This window comes from Ambystoma mexicanum, chromosome 8 (genome assembly GCF_040938575.1).
Source record: "Ambystoma mexicanum isolate Mex_15411 chromosome 8, UKY_AmexF1_1, whole genome shotgun sequence".
Lineage (NCBI taxonomy): Eukaryota > Metazoa > Chordata > Amphibia > Caudata > Ambystomatidae > Ambystoma > Ambystoma mexicanum.
In genome coordinates this window covers 1243906756-1243926815 of record NC_090929.1, presented here as the reverse complement: position 1 = coordinate 1243926815, position 20060 = coordinate 1243906756, and the positions used below count along the sequence as shown (strand labels likewise).

Here is a 20060-nt window from a genome sequence, read left to right as displayed (position 1 = left end):
ACTCCAAGGAAAAACAAACAACTGAAGAACAGCTAAAATTCCACAAATTACTAAAAACATGGCTCTTTAGCTCACCGATCTAAACAGGAAATACAATTGAAGAGAAACAGTGTACCATAACAAAAGGAGAGAAACCCAAAACTAAATGGATGGCTTGAATGAGATAAAACACACTAATGTGAACCACCACACAAAGATATAAAACCAGTTAATCCAACATAACCCTTGCAAAGAAGTGCACAGACCAATCATTACTTACTCTGTTACAACTTTCCACATACCCTCAACCACCAAACATAACACACATAGCCCTACCGCAACAGAAACTTTAAACTTGCACACTCTCCAAAACCAAACACAACTCACACTACAGAAAACCAAACCACCCCATACACTCCACAAAACCACCAAGCCCAAAACAGCAACCATTTTTTCTGAATTGAAGCTACCAACAGCACAACAAAACTATCTTGCTCTCTCCCTCGCCACCCCTCTCAAGCACTCCTTCCTTTTCAGATCCACAAGAGCACCCGAGTCCATGAAAATAGAAGCAGTGCACTGTATATATAACAATCACAACCATCTGCAGCTACTGAAGTGACACTGCATCTACCACAACCTTCTCCAGATTGGTAGTTACGTCATCATCCACCACCACTTCATGCCTTGTCCTCCCCCCGTTGAGCCACCAACCTCCCCTCAATCACAGTCTTTCCCTTCCCGTTTAGTCTCAACCACCATTGGACCCTCCTTGGGCTCCATCTCACCCTGCTGGCTTACTTGAGGCGCCTGACACCAAGTAGTCAAGTACTCATCTTTCCCTCAGCACTCCATCCAAATGAAAGGTAAGGTTTCCTAAGGTATCAATGCGCAAAACAACAATCGACAAAGGGATTCTTGCTAGACTCGCACTGTGAAAAAGGGTTCTCAAAACACACAAACAGAAGGAACGATGACTTGGCACAGCAGTGCAAGACATCAAGTTCCTATATAAAAGCTTCTTCGCCGTAATAGGAAAAGATAGGTGTTAAAACGTTTTAATTTTGGGAGTGACACAAAGGAAACAACGAAAAGGGGGACGGATTACTTTTTTAGAAATAGATATTTAAAAAAGGGAATGAGGGTAAAAAGGGAAGAACAGAGGGAAAGTAAAGCACACACACACAAATACAGAAGAGGATAAAACCGGTATCAAGAAACACAAAAAAACACCAAAAACTACTAAACATCCAATAAAATGCTCTTAAACCAGCCAAAATCAGCCATTTATGAACATGTCCCGGTCCACTCTTAACTCAAAAGTTAAAGAAAAATCACAAAGAAAGCAAGCAGCAAGCTTTTAATCCAGCTCGAATCCAGCTCTTAATCATCATTAGTACACAGCACGCACTGCGCTCCGGGAATACAATGTGTGATTTGGCCCTTTTCCGAGCCATACCACACGGTATTCCTGTGTACGCCATGCGTGCTGGGTACTCTGTTCCCGGCGAGGGGCGTGGCAACCCCTTAGCCAATGAGGAGGCTCGAAACGGGGCAGTCCCCGCTCCGAGCCTCCCCATGGCTGGAGGCTGCCTTCGTCCCCCGCCGGGGACTCGGGTAAGTTTTATTTTCCTCCACCCACCACCCCCGCAAACTATCCCCTCCCCACCCCATTTACCTTCTTTTTTCTTCTTTTCATGGAGCGAACGCGCTGGAAACACTTCTGTTCCCAGCGTGTCTGCTCCCGATGGTCACAATGGAAATGGAAAACGGACTACGTTTTCCCTTTCCCAGTGACCATCTTTTTTCCAACTTTTTTTTTTCTTCCCGTTTCGAAACAGTGGCAGAAAAAAATGCCATTAGTACCCCAGTCTAACGGGCCGGGGTACTAATGGCAATAAGACCCTCGGCGGCAGGCCAATACCGGCCACGGTAAATACGGCCCCGGGGGCATTACCTGGGGCGGTATTGGCCCGCTGCCTCGGGTCTTATTGCCACATTGTAGCCCTTATGGGTCGTCTGAGGGCATCAAACAATTACATTACAAAGCCTACACAGGACATTTTTGGTTCTAATGGGGAGTAAGAGCCTTGAAGATGCCTACAAAACACTATTTCTGCTTGAACCTGTAGAAGAGCCAATCTCTGCAGTTGTCTGCAACCTTTGGCTCTCCAGATGTTTTGGACTTCAACTCTCATTATCCGAAGCCTGCATATTCAATGGTGTGGGATCATCAAGGGAGTTCTACTCCAAAACATCTCGAGAGCCGCAGGTTACAGACCCTGCCTACTAACATCATTGAGCCACTGGCTCCATCCGGTACAGCATTTGAAACGAGAAGAAACAAGGTGTCAGTGAGAGGTCACAGACTTCACAATGCTTACCGCCAGCTCTCACGAATGCTACTTTACTGGAATTTCAGGTGGCTTAGGGGCTTTCGGAAGAGTCATCCAGAAAAGTTAGAGGTTCACACACAGAACATAAATTAAGGCTTTGCGAGGAAGGATACTGCCATCTCCCACTGTGCCCTGAAACAGGCCCACGCAAGGTAATGTAAAACTATTAAGTGCAGGAACCAAAGCCAAACTGGCATATGGGTGGTAGCCGTCAGGTAAGAAGGGATCAGCCAGACCACCACCCTTCTCCATGAGAGCCCTATGGAAGCCCAAATGATCTGGGAACTCTCTCAAGGACGCCGGGAAGCCATTCCACAAGGTAGGAGCTAGCACAGAGAAAGAACTGCCTCTGGCTTTGGCCTTATCAAAATGGGGTACTTCCGGCATATTAGATGAAGCGGACTGCAAGGGGTTTCTAGGGAGATCGCGATTCAGTTTTGATTGTAAGAAATAGGGCCCGATGTATAAAAAAGCATGATGTGTAATACAAAGTATCCTGAATTTAATACGGCTTTTGACAGGAAGCCAATGAAGTTCGGCCAGTAGCCATGAGGCAGAAAACTGACTCTGGGCATTTAGCACCAAAAGGGCAGCAGAATTCTGCAGAATCTGCAGCCGATGAACCAAGAATTCAAGCTGCCCCAATAAATGACATTACAGTAATTTAGCCCACCCAAGATGGCGGCTGTGACTACAGTCGCGTGAAGTTGCGAGGGGAAATATGGTAGCACTTTTCTGAGGAGTCTCAATTGGAGGAGACCTGGCCTGCAAACTGCTGCAATCTCACCCTCCCTAAAGCCCGCAGAGGAGGAGCTTTACCCCCAAGCTCTTAACAGAGGGGCTAGGAACGTGACAGGGTCCCAGAGATTGTCAATAAGTAGGAATGCCAGGAAGAGTGGGCATTGGATGGACCAGCATCCATCATTTCTGTTTTGCCCCCATTGAGATTCAACTAGTTTTGGGACATCCATCAACCAATATCGGCCAAACACCATTTCAGTTTGGATACGGAGCATTTAGTTTGAACATTAATTGGCTGTCAATGGCAATGTATAAAAACATACCCCGTGCAACTAAATCAGTTCTGCAAGAGGGCTAAAGTATAAATTAAAAAGTAGGGGAGATAGGGTTGATTCCTGTGGAACGCTGTATAGAATTGGTGTGGAGGGTGCACAAGGGGACAATCTGCGTGCAATCCCTCAGAAATGATCCAAACCAAGCCAAAACTGGACAAGTGAAGCCTGCTATTTACTATACTAAATCAGGTGCGGCCAACCCCTCCCCCCCCCACCTGTGCATATGGTTAAACCAATTGTTCCCAACTAATCCTAGCCATCCCTCCCACCATATGAATTCCAATGCCAATGATCTTAATTTGAAGAAAAATTCCCTCCCCTGCCATATGGGAACATTACAGAAATAATAAACACCTTGGGGGGGCACAACCATTTTAACTAAGGAGAGGCTACCATATAATGAGAGGATGCCTAGACCACACCCTAGCCCCCCCCAACCCCCACAAGTACCTGCAAATATTCTGCATGATTTTCTAAGTACAATGATTTCGGTGACCTGGAGACCACTATACCCAAATATTTGAGTCATCAGGAACCTATTTCAACCCCATTAGATCTGGTGGAGCCTCCGTAGCTTCAGTGAGCTAAAAGTGTTCTGATTATGTTCTCTTTATTCAGTATCCTGAATAAAATGTGTAATCATGGGCAGTATGCATCATGTGGTCTAGGTTCACCTCTTGATCCGACATACAGGAGAGTCTCATCAACGTATAACGAGATGACCTGTTGGGGACCCGATATATGGGAACCTCTGTGCACATTTTATGTTCTATAGCGCCCTGCCAAGGGTTCAATAGTGAGAGCAAAAAGCAATGGGGAAAGTTGACACCCCTGCCGAGTGCCCCTCTGTCGTATATACCTTCCATAGTAAGTCACAGACCACTCACAGACCAGCTGTAGAAGCATGACGATTTCCAGGTGACTATTATACATATAATTACATATATACAGGGTTCCAGTTTCCCTTGGGGTATTTACAAGTTATATGGGAAATAGGTAGCATCCAGTTACACTGAAGACACAAGACACCCACCGGCCATCCACTTACATCCAGCTCAGACCCCCAACTGACAAACCTTGGAACACTCATCCATCACATTCACTCATGATTCCCTGAGCTGACATCATCCATACATCAACATTCTATAGGCATGCATTCATGGCCAGTGAGACAAACCGGACTAGCTCACTACAACATCTCCCTTTCATAACTACAACATCTCCCTTTCATACAACAGTCATACCCCACAAAACCCTCCCCAACTGTATCCCCTGTTAAATGTTGTAATTCGTTGCAGACCCTGGCCTTTGACTTTGAACAGAGCGAGCGCACACAATAAGTACAGCCCAAACAGTAGCTCTGTAGGACCTGAAATAGAAACCCCCACGACAGAATCAAACGTTTTCTTAGCATCCATGGAGGCTGCAGCCGCTCTGGCCTGCTGGTTAATCTCGGACATGATGCAAAGCAAGCATGTAACGTTCAACGCAGTGGATCTACTTGGAAGAAATCGGTCTTGATACGGATGCAGAAGGTGCCTCATATATGGAAGTAGCCCAGCATATATGGAAGTAGCCCAGCATATATGGAAGTAGCCCAGAGGAGAGTACCTTAGCGAATATCTTTGCATCTACATTAATCAGTGACCAAGGCCTATAGGAGACCACTTCCGCTGGTTTATTGGGCTTTAATCACACCGTTATAATGGCCTCCCAAGGGAGGGCGGCAACTCCCCAACCTCCAAAGACTTCCCACACCTCCAACAATCTGGACACCTGCGTCTGCTTTAACTCCTTTATAGTTCCACCCCAAGCTAGTCCGATCCAGGTGCCTTACCTGAAGCCAATGCAGCTATAGCCTCACAATTCCTCAATTGTTATTGCATTATCAATGGCCAGTCTGTCCTCCTGGGGGAGCTCCAGCAGTTCAATAGCAGCCACGTATTCCTCCAAAGCAGTAGCAGTACACTCATCTGCATTGGCATACAAAATAGCATAATAGTCCTTAAACACCTTGTTTACCCGATCGTTGGTCACAACTACCTCCCCAGATTGGCCACGATGACCAATAATAGCTTGCACATCCCTCTTCACTCGAACTCCCGGGCCAATGTTCTACCAGGTCTACCCGATACACTGTATGCCATAGCACTCAGAGGCCCGACCATACATTTAGCTTTGTTGTCAGCCAGCTCTTGGACCTTCAAGAGGTTCCCCTTAATAAACCCCAATAGCGCTCGGTCCGTAATCAACCCTTTTTCATTGCTGCTTCGGAAAATTTTCAGCGTCTGCGTCCTGTGTCGATGACGTCAATACGCGGTCCTCGAGGGCCTCCGTCGAGCCGACGTCACCGGATGTTATAAGTAGGACGCACAGCGCCCGTAGCCTCAGTTGTATTTTTTTCACAGAACGTGTGGCACCAATCTTCTGCCAGTATGACTACAGAAAGCCTTGTGGAAACGGAAGCTGCAATCGCATAAGAAATTCTGTAGAGGGGCAGGCTGGGAGGGTATGATGTGGAATATGTCGTCGGAACATCCCATCGAAAGAACGTTACCAGGTAAGAAAGTAACTTGTTCTTCAAAGGGATTGGTTCCTCCGACGTATTCCACATCTATGACACACTCCCAAAGCAGTACCAAGGTAAGGAGGTGGGAAAAGAATTTAGAATTTTAGAATGCCCAATTAAATTGCAGAATAGAGGACCACCTTGCCAAAGGCCAAATCTTGCCCATGGATAGAATCAAGGGAATAGTGTTTTACAAAAGTATGGACAGAGGCCCATGTGGCTGCTTCACAAATGTTACAAATGGGAACACCCCTCTGCAGGGCAGTAGAGGCAGCCACACCCCTAGTAGAATGGGCCCATAAGCCTACTGGAAGGTCCTTAACCGCCAAGCGGTAACATTCAGAAATTGCCAAGATAATCCATCTAGACAAAGTCTGTTTAGTAACAGCTTGTCCCAAACGCCTTCCAGCGTATCCTACAAAGAGCTGATCGTCCACTCTGACCCGGGATATGCGTGAGATGTAGAAACTTAAAGCTCTCCTAGGATCCAACCTATGGAGCCTCTCCTCTTCCTTACCAGGATGCGGAGGAGGATAGAACGCCGGAAGAACACCTTCTGGCTTAAATGAAATTCCGACAACTTTCGGAAGAAAAGAAGGATGAACCCTAAGGACAACCCTGTCCTTATGGAACACTGAAGGGTGGCCTAACGGAAAGTGCCTGCAACTCACTCACTCTGCGAGCGGAAGTGATCGCAACTAAAAATACATTTTTCAAGGTCAACAGTCTCAAAGGACAAGAATGTAAAGGCTCAAACGGAGCTCCCATTAGGAATTTAGAACCAGGTTCAAATCCCAACTGGGCACTTGGAAAGGTGACAGTGGGAACACATTATGAGCCCTTTCAGAAACTGAGAAATCAAAAGGAATTTTAAAATAAGAACACTCCTCAGACAAGCACTTAAATATGGACAGCGCCGCCAGGTAACCTTTAATGGCACCCACTTGCAGGCCCTTGTGGGCTAACGAAAGCAAAAAAGACAGAACCACAGGAATGGCACATGAAAAAGGATCCATATTCTTAACCCAGCGCCAGTCGCAGAACTTTATCCAACGGCAACGGTACAGGGACTTCGTGGCAGGCCTTCTGGCCGAAAGCAACACCTCCATCACGTCTTCAGGGAGGACCCAATCCTTATACCTCAACCTTTCAGAAGCCAAGCATGAAGGTTGAGGGACTTGACCTCTGGATGGAGAACCTGACCCCCCCCTCCCGTGAGAGCACATCGTCTCGGTAGGCAAGACGGTGTGGAGGGCAGATAGACATGTCGAGAAGGTCCGGGTACCACGTTCTCCTGGCCCATGCCGGAGCAATGAGGATCAGTCGGGAACCGAACCTCCGCAGCACTCGCGGAATGACGGGGACTGGAGGAAATGTGTACAGCAGTGGGAAGGACCACTCCACTATGAACGCATCCCCCAAGGCTCCTCTTGGAGGAAATTCCCGCGAGCAGACTCTTACGCACTTCTGGTTGACACTGGTGGTGAAGAGATCCACTTGTGGCGTCCCCCAAAGGGTGAAGATATCCAGGAGAATCTCCTGAGCCAGCTCCCACTCGTGAGAGACCGTGCTCTGCCTGCTCAGAGCATCTGCCGCTGCATTTTCGTCTCTGGCCAGATGAACTGCCGAGATCAAAATTTCCTGCTGGATGGCCCAGAACCAGAGCTGCATCGCCTCTCTGCACAGAGGGAGAGACCCTGCCCCCCCCTGTTTTTGTTGAGGTAGTGCATGGCCGGCCACTGTATTGTCCTGTCAGAATCAGGACAGTCTTCCCCCGCATAGACGGCAGAAAAGCCTTCAGGGCTAGCCTGACGGCCCTCAGCTCCAACAGATTGATATGGAGTCTCCACTCCGATGGAGACCAAGGACTGGTGACTGTCAACTCGTTGGCAGGAGCTCCCCATCCCATGAGGGATGCGTCCGTCACGATAGTCACCTCTGGCCAGGGTTCACCAGATTGCCTTTGACGGCCCACCACTGAAGATCCTGTGCGACCGAGGGCAGAACCTCAACAGGATCCAACATCCTGCCGGAGGACTGTGACAACTGCATCTTGAGGGCCCACTGCAGAGATCTCATCCGCAGCCTGGCCTCTGGCACCAGGAGAATGCAGGATGCCATGAGGCCGAGCAACCTCAAGAACTCTAACGCCGGGAGACTGGGCATGTTGAAAAACTTGTTCACCATCTGCAGAATGTGATGAGCCCTCACCTGGGGAGGAAAACACAGCCCCAGGGAAGTGTCGAGCACTGCTCCAATGTACTGGAGCCACTGGGTAGGTGTCAAGTGGGACTTCTTTAAGTTGAGGGAGAAGCCCAGCCTGTGAATGGAGTGGCAGGTGATGGACAGATGATCCAGGACTTGCTCGGGAGAGCGCGCCCTGATCAACCAATCGTTCAGGTAGGGGTAGACGTGAATCCCCCCTTTCCTGAGATATGCTGCCACTGCCACCATGAGCTTGGTGAAGACCCTCGGGGCGGAGGTCAATCCGAACGGCAGGACCCGAAACTGAAAGTGCGAGTCGCCAGCCGCAAACCTCAGGTACTTCTTGTGCTTGGGATGAAACGGCACATGAAAGTAAGCCTCCTTGAGGTCGAGAGACACCAACCAGTCCTGAAGTTGAAGGGCCTGGAGGACTGGAGAGAGAGTAACCATCTTGAACTTGTCCTTCCTGAGGAGCTTGTTCAAACCTCGCAAGTCTATGATGGGTCTCAATCCCCCAGTCTTTTTTCGGGATCAAAAAATATGGAGAATACCATCCCTTGTTCCTCTCCGCTACAGGAACCAGTTCTATGGCGCCTTTCTCCAGCAGGGATTTGATTTCTGCGCAAGGAGTGGATCTGGACTCTTCAAAGAGAGATTCCCTGGTGGATTGTCGTGAGGCCCCTGCCGGAAAGGAAGACAGTAGCCGTGGGCTATGATCTCCAGAACCCACACATCTGAAGTAATGGCACGCCATTCTACAGGATGCTGCGCCAGCCTTCCCCCAACCGGCGAACCATGGGACATGGCCTCATAACTGAGCTGAAGTGACTGTGGCAGTGCCTGAGGGCAAAGAGGCAACTGCTCCAGCGGCCTTGGCACCTCGAGTACCCTGCTTTCCACCTCTGGTACTCCTACATTGGCCCTTTGACGGGCCGCTCCCCTCGATCTACCAAAAGACGAGTAGTATCGAAGGAACCTCCCCTCCATTGCTGTCCCCTAGGACGAAAAGTCAGAGGTTGGCGGACTGCAGCGCTCAACGACTTTGCTGCAGCCTTTGAGGTCTGCAACCTCTCAAGGCTCTCGTCAGTCTTGCTGCCAAAAATATGGACACCATCAAAGGGCATGTTGAGAAGCCGGGCTTGTATGTTAGGAGCAAACCCCGACTTCCGCAACCACGCAAATCTGCGCATCACAGTGCTCGCCGCCATGGACCGGCTGACAGTCTGCCATGTCCAGACCCGACTGAACGGATTCACACATGGTATCCTTGCCATCCTGAAAAAGGTCAAGAAAACCATCCGATTCCTCCCCTTCGGGAATATGTTCAGCCGCCAAAGAGACAATTCCACAGAGTCGAGTGAAACGTGCTAAGGCACACACAGAGTTGGCTGCCTGTAAAGCCATACCCCCTGAAGAAAACAAACACTTTCTTCGCCCAGCCATCAAAACGTTTGTCGTCCCTATCAGGAGGGATGGTAGGGTACGACGCCTGCTTTGCCGGGGCCGTACCCACCTGCACCACCAAACTCTCCGGAGTGGGTTGCGTCATCAAGTAACAGGGGTCGCTACTGGCTGGACGGTATTTTTTTGGCAACGACTTGCTCACTGCCGGGAGACTCTCCAAGGATTCCAAGCCGCCACCACCCTTCTCTGTAAAGCCATATGAAATGGCAGCCTGGGTCTGTGGGTGGACCTTGGTCAAGGCCATCCGTCAGGTCATCCTGCAGAAAATCCACTGGTGGCGCAGACCACCCCAAGTACTCCGTCACCTTCAACATGAGGCGCCTGTATGAAGATTCAGCATGGATACCAGGCTCAGGCCTGCCAAAACTCTGAGGAGGTATCAAGACCACTGGCATCATGCAAATACTGACGCAGATCTTCCAACTGGCTATGACCAGATAACAGGTCGTCAGGAACCTCATCAGGTACCAAACCTTCCTCAGACCCTTCATCCACCTCAGATATAATCCAGAGGCTGGAATAAATTCCTGGATGAGGGCACAGAAAAAGGATCAAATACAGGCCTCACTGAATTGTTCAGGGCCTTCCTCAGAGTTTCCACTGATGCACGGGTACCTCTGGTAAAGCCTCCACAAAAGGCGTTGAGGGCTTTGACGGAATCGGCGTAGAGCGTGGCGCCGATGGCTTCGACACAGGCCTCGAGGGCGGTGCCCCGAGCGTGTCATTCAATGGCCTTGGCGCAGACTTCCTCGGAGGCGGAGCCTCGAGAGAGTCCCTCGACGGACATGGCGCTGATGGCATCGACGTCTTCTTAGAAGACGTCACAGGTTCTGCCGGTCTCGAGGGCGTCGAGGGCTGGGACCTGGAGCGGGCATGGCTAGAGCGATCCACCTTGTCCGATCGGGACCTCGAAGTATCCCGATGATCGCAATGACCGCCCGAGCCCAAAGGCATGCGAGCAGTGGCCCTAGCATGTTCCCTGCCGGCTTCTTTCAAACGCACGGACGAACGGAGCCCTGCAATTGGAAAATCGCCATCATCTCCGTACGAAATGCATCCCATTCCGCAGGAGAGGAATGCTTGTTTGGACAAACAACCCGCCGTCTGGCAGAGTCCTCGGATGAGGAAGGCGACCGGTGACAGCGCTTCCGCGAGTGCCTCGAGGAGGCAGAGGAATGGCGGGAACCACTCCGGGACCGAGACCCGCTGGACTTGCGCCGATGACGCAGATAGTCGCCCCTTCGAATAGTCAGTCGAAAGCCCAGCAGATTTCGACTTTTGGGGTTTGGAAACCCTACCTACAGTAAGCTTCTTCTTCCGCTCCCACAAGGCCTTCAACGTTAACGACTGGCAATCGTCACAGTCATTGGTGACGTGGTCCTCGCCGAAGCACCAGAGGCAGACGTCGTGCGGGTCCGTAAGTGACATCTTGGAACTGCAGTCCCGACCCTTCTTGAATCTCGACTGCGGTGTAGAAGACGAATATGTTTGCGGAAAAAACGGAACTGAGGCAACGGGCGTTGTGCATCCTACTTATAACATCCGGTGACGTCAGCTCGATGGAGGCCCTCTAGGACAGCGTATCGACGTCATCGACGCAGGACGCAGACACCGAAAATTTTATGAAGCATCACAGCTGTGGTGATTACCTGTCATAGATGTGGAATACGTCGGAGGAACCAATCCCTTTGAAATTAAGATCCTTGAACAGAGATTTCAAGAGATCCTCCACAAATTGCCCCATGGGCTCCTTCACTGCCGACTCCGGCACTCTCACAATACGTATATTATTCCAGCGTAAGCACAATTTGAGTTCATCACACTTCGCCCTCACTGTCGTGAGCTCTTTTGTGAACCCTTTTAGCAGCTGATCATGTGACAGGACAGTATCGTCAACTTGCCCAACTCTCGTTTCAGTTATGCACCACTCTTTGTCGATCCTGGCCTTCAGAAAGCAAATATTAGCCAAAATATCTTCCCGCTTGGTGTTCACTGAGGCGAATCCAGACTGCATTGCAGCCATCAAGGGCCCCATCCCGGCAGGTGTCACAGTCTCATCCGCCAGGGCAGACTCAACAGCTGGGGTAGTACTCTGTTCTGCCAGGAGTACCGGCAAAGGAATCCATTGGGCCACACTTTTTGGGGCTCCCCTTTGTCATTTCGGATACAGACCCTTGCAGGCCAACACGAACCATAAGACAAATAAAATAGTCCATTTAGAAAAGTAGGGAAACAAATGAGGACAGGGACTGAAGAAAGGTAATGTGTTGTGTGTCTACTGGAGTTTACACAGAGGCGGCTAAGCTACCCCTAGTGGGTGTTGGAGCCTTCTTTAGCTAACCAAGCACATAAGAACCATCAGCAAATTAACCTAGACCCGAGTATTGCACTGGAAAGCTGCGTGACTAATAACTATTTTTGAGGTTTCATTCAAAAACCTCTCCACTCAAATCCCACATTTTGCCACAAATGTCCACACCGGTAACGACATTTCCAAGAGCCTGCCACCTGGTTCTAACCATCCCTGGTCCGTTTGTCTGAAATTTTAAACATACCATACAATCCGGAGCCCCGGGCCGCAGGTATGATGCATAGTAAATGGGAAACCTATAAATGCTATGCTTTGCTTTTAAAATGCTATATGATCTTAAGTGAACAGTTGCTTGCTCAGGAAAGAGAACGGGTAGTATGAACACAAACTTGTGCCAAACGTTTCCAGGGTACATTCATTAATCAAGAGTGGGCAACATGTAGGTGTAACAAAAGGCACAAATGCATTTGGCCAATCCTAAAAGTGACCCCAGTAAGGTTTATAGAGGAGCGCACACCACCCCAAAATACAGTGGCAAAGAAATCTGAAACAAGGACTTTGAACATCACCTTCTGCTTTCACCTGTTAAGGTTTCATTTGCTCGGTTAGAAAACCTGCCAGATCACATTCTTTTCACGCATGCGTGACTCTTCATTCAGCTCACAAGCTAGAGCTAACTCGGATGATAATTGCCTATAACGCAGAACGTTCACAACTGCATTCCTGAGTTCCCTAACAACCTAAAATAGGTTATAATATTTAGTAGTGGAGGAGCCAGATCCCTCTAAACACCTTTCTGCCTATCCTCTGCTGGACATCATGCGGGGAGGTACGAAAGGGGGACGGGGGTGGGTGGGTGTGGGGAAAGGGGGTGGAGCAACACATGCTATCTTCTAAATTAGTGCAGGGATGAGGGAAACTTAATTTCAGGTCGAAAACAGTACATGGATATGACAAGAGTGCACTAACAAAACTACTAAAACGTCATCGACTAGCAGTCATTGGGGCTTTTTAAAACGTGCCCTGGTGGCATTTACAGAATACACTGAAATAAGAAAGCATGCAGGCAATCTCTCTTGGAGTGAATCGACCCAGGATTTACATTTCTGACGGCTATGGTCTACTTGACCAAATGTGGGGTGGGGAAAAAGATCCTGGACACTGAAAAAAGTACACCTTATGTTTTCCCTGCAGGGGACAGGGTACAGTGTTCCGGTCTGAAGTGGCTTATAAGGCAGTGCCAGAAGGGCTAGTCAAAGAGACTCATGGGGCAGTGATGAATTAGTGCTGTTTGCTGCTACTGGCTAGCATTTCTCTTCCCAACTTGTATCCCCCTGACTGCAACCCTACGCATCATCCCCCTCTTCTCAAACCTTTTGCATCAGCTTCACTCTGCAGGTCCTTCAAGTGCACCCATAACGTTTCCAAATGAATCCATGCCATTGCACACTACTGCTGCATCCCTTTGCTGCACCACGCTCTGCTGCTCGACAGCTGGATTTCCACTATATATCCCCCCACTCCCATACACACACACACACACACACACACACACACACACACACACACAAAAGAGGTCGGCATACCAGTCTAGGGTGTACTGGCGATAGTGAAATCTAACCAACCCCGCCCATTAGCCGTGCACAAGGCGGGGCCCTGTGCTATCAGTATAGGTGACGTCGGGAGATTGTTGTAAAATCACAAAATCTGCAATCGGAAGTTATGACAATACAAAATACACAAGGTTATAGCAGACCCCAACGTGCAGGTCAGCTACAGACCCAGGCAACGCCAGGTGGTACTGCTAGTTTCTATCATAAAATTAACCCCCAAATCTTGAAGTTGCAAATTGCAAGAAACATAAGTAGGGCACTTCTCTTTGTGCCCCGGCAGACTTCGCCCCACTCCAATCGTGCAAACAGCACAGTATTCACCTACTACTTTGCATGGGGAGGCCACTACCAGATTACATCCCCCAGGGTGACGTACTCAATGGGTGGATCTCATGGGGAGGGAAACCCTCTATAAGACCAGTGATAACTATCCTGGGAGAACATGGTATGCACCCCCTCCTTCTCTGCCCCTCACTACACCCTCTAGTTCTACACAAGTACAAGTCTATATATTTTTGTAGAATAGGTGATCCCCACCTGCACCATACAGACCACATTTGGATGAGGAAGAGTGAGAGCTACCCAGATGGACTCCTTACAAATAACACTAAGATTGGGCAAGGAGGAAAAAGCCCACAGTGGAACCAACATACACGGTACAGTATATCAAATCCAAACTCTATCATAAAAGGGGAAGAAGGACTGTACGCTGAAGCAGATCCTCCAGAGAGCTGGCTGGAGGCTCGCCACGAAGAACAGAGGACACTCGCTGAGCATAGATGGTATTCAAAGCCATCAAGGCTGGAGAATCGAAAGTACGGGAGCAATCGGGAGCTGGACCATGCGGTTGGAGCAGGAGGCACAGGCTGAGGGGGAACAAACTTGGAAGCATGGCGAAGAGACGCGTAGACTGCAGGGAGGTCCGCAGGAGCCCACGGCATCTAGAGGCAGTCCCACGAAGCCACCTGAGCAAGCCAATATTACCATGAAAGGTACACCCAGGTTACCATAGTGGGTGGTAGTGATTACGAAGAAGGCAGTTGGGGAAAGACAGAAGCCCATCTTCCTTGTACCAGTACTTGGGGAAATATACAAAATCAGACATATGAGAAACAGTGCCTGGTAGGCTAGTGAACCAGGCCTGAGCAGGACATATTAACCTGAGAGAGGGGTCTGGGACCCATATGAAAGTGGGTAAGCCCTGCAGTACAGTACATCAGGGTCTGGGACCCATTGCACTCTAAAGAAACACAAACAAGAGGCTGATGCCAATGGCAGGTCAGGGAAGCCCCGACACAGCATAAAGGGGTCGGGGACCCACAAGAAAGAAGATACAGAGCAAGTTGGAGAGAGCCAGAGCCATCCCAGAAGGGTCTGGGACCCACACACAAGTGAGATAAGTAAGAGGAATAAAGATAAAGGCTCGGGGACCTAGTGATAAAAGAAGATCTACTTTCTGGTACGATAAATCACAGTCAAGTCTGGCAGGCTAGTAGACCAGACCTGTTTCTGCACTTGTGAACTTTGCTTTTTTTTGTTAAACTCATCTCCTGGTGGAAAGAGGAAGACATACAGTCAAGTCTGGCAGGACAGTGAACCAGATTTGATGTATGGTGTTTTTTTTGGTAAACATACAACTTGGGAAATAAGAGTTACCAAATCAGGTCCAGCAGGACAACGAACCAGAAGGGATAGGGCATTTGTGATGTGGAATAACAGGGGAAGGGACTCCCATCAAAACCTCCTTCTCCCCCCTGATCGTTGATTACTCTGGTTGCGGAAGCAGGACAAGAGAAAGAAAAGGAGGAGGGGAGGCAATTCCCCACTAATAATGTTAAGGTTTTGGATATGGTTGGAAGAGCTTCCAACATCAGGAACTGATCAGTTACAGAAACACTGGTGGCGTTTGCTCACCAAGAAGTGACAATTTTAGTTGGAATCCAGGAGAGAAGCCTCCCTCTGGATCACAAAGACCACGGTTTTCCTTGGTTTATTTAACGTGTATGAGACGGAAATGGGTTTGGACACAAGACAGTGGACATTTTACATTTGTGACAGAGTGCTTAATCTTTTTTTTCTTGAGGTAGGGAACCCCCTCTTTCGTTACTTTTAATAGTATTTACCCAAAAATATGCCACCTCTGTGTCAGACTCGTACTTGTGCACCCTTCCAAATATTATTATAGGACATTAACTACCATCAAACAACTGACTATTTCTGACTTGCACTGCTAGAAACGTGCCCAGAGCGTTGTTGCAATCTTTGTCTCCAACCAAACCATTGGGACATGCTGGATTCTTTCAGGAGGATTCAGATGGCAGGAATCTTATGCCTAGATCACATGGTAATCAGATACCACCACAACCCCTCCAGAAACCTGGTTAACATGGATACACTCAATGAGCTGTGATCACACTATTCTTACAAAGTATGACTGCATATAACTGCTTGAGAAAGTGGATATCGGAAAAGACTGTTCACACTGTGCATGGCCCATTAAAAAGGGGCAGAAACACAGCAAAGCACTGTGAGACCGGATGAATTGAAATCGGCTTACCTGCAACTAGAGCTGAATAAGTTTATGAAGCACTCCACATCAGCAAGAGATGGGGTAACTGAACAATGACCACCGTGATGATGAATGAGGTACACCTGGTTGGAGTCCGGTTCAGAGGACGGACCAGTCATCCAGAAGGAGTGCCTTGCCCCAGCCCCAATTAATTTAGGTGTTTGCTTGCTCCATGGATCAAGTCAGCTCTGTATGTCCTTGATGGCAAATACTTCCTAGAACACCATAGTTTACTGCGGCAGAGTTGCTTAAGTGATCAATGCAATTATTACTAAGCCCACGCTATTCACCTGAGGAAGCTTGAACCATGTAATCCATGGCATCCCCCATCTTGCCATTAGTTTCACAACCAAGATGAATAGCAGTCCTGTGGCGTCTGTACGTCTGCAGGTTCTTTGGTCAGCAGACTGGGTTTGAACGCCCTGGTATTCAAGTCCAACATGGATCTAAAGGACTGGAGGGGTGACCTGGCATTAATCACTCCCAAACCCAACCCATTAACACAATCCTCATTTCCTTCCATTCTCTGGCACACCATACTTGCATCAGCTATGCAATGCATACATAGCAGCAATGTTCTCAACCCGCCCGCACATGTATTTTCGTAGTGTTTTTATCAGTGCCATTTGAACGGGCCATGCCAAACTTAAAAAAAATAAAATAGAAAACGAAAACCCTCGTTCTGGAAAAATCAAAAAAGAGGGTACTCAAAAACCAAAACTGGTTCCTTGATAAAACAAAAATCGAAGTTGTATGCAACTTCAAATATCGATGGTTCAGCCCGAGAAAGCATGATGCAGGACATGCGATGGGAAAAAAACAAAGCGGCTGACAGCACAGACCAGATCGGTCGACAACAAATTTGGCAGATTTTCGCTCCTTCCATCTATTCAATTTTATAAAGCGAGTTGTTCCGTCGCTTTTCTACAGAATGGATGTAACACTAAACATGCCCTTGTCTACATGGAACAAACTGGAAGGTCATGTGTGGAAAGCTGTGTTGGGCCTACCCAGGTCAACACAAATGGCAGCAATCAGACGCGAACTGGGCCTCGTATCCTTGGCAGCATCAGTAGAACAAAATGCAATGCAACTTTACAGAAAAATCCTAGTAGCCGACACACTGGCTATTTACAACATCATTGCTGATGAAGTCAAAAGTGAAAAATGCAAGGCACTAAACTTATGGGTTGCCCGGCAAAAAGAATAGAGCCAGGTGGCTCGGAAGATCTGAGAAAAAACCCACAAAGAGTAAAAAGAAAAATGGAACAAAAGGACTGGATCGACCCAATCGATAAAGCAAGAACAAAAACTGCTGGCCCACCTCCCCCCAACATTTAACAAAGTTAAAGTGAAAGTAAACTATTGTGTCAAATTCCCGAACAAACTGCTGCGGAACAGGTTTATGAAAGCGAGACTAAACTCGCTACTGACACATGAAATTCTAGCAATCAGAACCCCATCGGCAGAAAACAGCTGCCGCTTATGCAAAAACTCAGAGCAGCCAGAAACACTAAGACACCTAGTGATGTCATGCACTAAAATGAAACAAAACCGATGCATCTACCTGCAGCCCCTACTTACAGGCGTTGTAACGGTTGATGAAGACTCTATATGGAATAGATTGATATCAGGAGAGACCACAATATGGCCTATATCAACTGTCAAACTAATAGACCTAGCGTTAAAAATGATTAACTACCCTATGAAAGAGGTGGTGGTAAACTCAAGTAGTCTCCAGAGCTTGATGGTTTCCTCGACATCCTCTTCACAAATGATTTCCCGCTCGAAAACTAACCAACCACACAAATGAACTGGAAATTGACTCAGCTTGATGGCGAGACCGAACGGAACTCTTTTTTTCTAAACGAATACTTGATCTACAAATATTCTTGTAAAAATCATTTCCTTTGATTAAATTCAAGTAATAAAAAAAAAGAAATCATTTTTGTAAGGAGTCTATATAAGCACACAATCTGTAAAGCGATAAAATACAATGGTGCGCATAATACTCTTTCAATTAAACACAAAAAAGTGCTCAATTGCCAGATTTGACGGTTTCAAGGCGAAGGGACAAAGGAGCCAAAGTTAAGTGTGAAGCAACCAGAGCACAGGCTCGGACTGGCCTGCAGCGCAATTCCCAAACTAAAAACGGAAATCGTTAGTGTGGGTTTGCGGTCAAAGTGGGACACTTTTTGGGCCAATGTGGGCCAATTTTATAAGTTACTTCACCATGCAGCTAGTAGTCCTGAACATTGTTGCTGAATAAATATTCTTCAAATTGCACAATTTGCATCACATTTGATCAAAACACTCCTTCTTGGTTACTATTCAAACAGTCTCTCGCAAAAGGAGTGAATTGCCATTTGCAACTGTGGACCACCTTTGCATTGGGGCCCGAGACAATGGTATGCCCCAGTCCGGTACATGGGGGGCTGAGGGGGGGGGGCGCGGGGGAAGCTACGTACAGCAGTTGGATTCAATGAGACTAACAATGGGTGCTATCTGCTATGTTTTATAGCAACTTAAAGCAGTCTCTAGAAACATGAATGCTCGAAGGGCAACACCCAAGCCACAACAGAGACAGACACTAATCACAAGCCAAGAAGAAGTCATCGTAAAACGTGTAAAAGTCACAAAAGACCCATGAGCAGGAGGCCGGTTTGTTTAATAGTAATAATAATAATAATAAAGACGACATACTTGTCTTTGCCAATCGTTTCGAAATCTTTCACGATGACTTCCAAGGACGATGAATAATCCAAAGGGATCCCTTTTAAATCAAATTCCAGAAGCTGTGGGTCAAAGAAACAGAATGTTAAATCCTGGGGAAAAAAGTAAAATGTCAAGGAAAAAGCTCTGCATTCAGTTGATGTACAAGGTTAGTTTTAAGGAGATGAAAGGCCAAATGAATATCATGGGATGCGGAGGATGTGGGCGTCTCCACAGCCCAAGAGACATCAGTAATGAGTTTATACCACGACTTCCTGTCTTGAGTTTTCAATTTCTAAACTGGTTCATTAGCTCTACATCTGTCACTCGGCCTAGAAGCCAATAGGAGTGTAAACGTGCAACCCAGACAATGTATGGAAATGCAAAGTAAAAACACGATACTGGCTAACAAAGCACATTCCTCAAAATGCTTAGTCTGGGATATTATGTGCTGCTTTGGATATTATGTGCTGCTTTATTGCCACCTAATAAGCCAAAATATTTGCATTAGAGTACAGCAAGGGGGCAATGGCATATCAGGAGGGATACTAAAGCGTGTAGGTGTTTGGTTATTTACCCACCCGTTGACTGCCCATGGCAATGGTATTAACAGTTAATCACCATGGCCATTCCCACCCACTTCCTGCCCCTTCACGCCCAAAACACATCCTCCTAGAAGCTCTGAGGTAGGGTGATCAAGCCTCATGATCCTACTTTGAGCAGTCGCTGTTTTTAAAAGCAGTCTTCTGAAAGTTAATGAGTTCATTGGAGCTGTAAAAGGCGCAAAATAAAACTAATCCTAACCAGCTCTGCTTTCAGCCACCCGATTTAGAACAATTGATGTCCTCCACTGAAGTCCTGTTAAAAACAAGCATGGGAAAAGGCAACAGGTTTGGCTTGTGTATAATGCATTCGTCAAGCACTGCTATTATATACTCGGGTACTCTCACCATTTTGCAGCTACCATAACAGTCAATTAATAGCACTATGGTAGTGCCTGGCAAGTGTCTTTCCCATGCACATACAAAAGTCAAAACTCTTGGCATTGCCAATGCTGTTCTACCCTTCCCCACCATCTAGACACCACAACCATCAAGGAGGAATCCCAGATAATTTTACGTGTGGGGCTGATTTCAGCAAAACGCACATTTCAAACTTAAATGACC

The 20060-nt window shown here is 47.7% G+C and overlaps 1 protein-coding gene across 1 annotated transcript in view; it reads right to left on the bottom strand.

Moving 5' to 3' along the window:
• MYOF (myoferlin) overlaps nt 1–20060 on the bottom strand; it is a 1388224-nt gene that overhangs the window by 1194350 nt on the left and 173814 nt on the right. The window contains exon 3 of the mRNA XM_069611360.1: nt 18886–18977. Within this exon, the coding sequence (XP_069467461.1) occupies nt 18886–18977 (92 nt within the window). The remainder of the gene's footprint in view (nt 1–18885; nt 18978–20060) is intronic.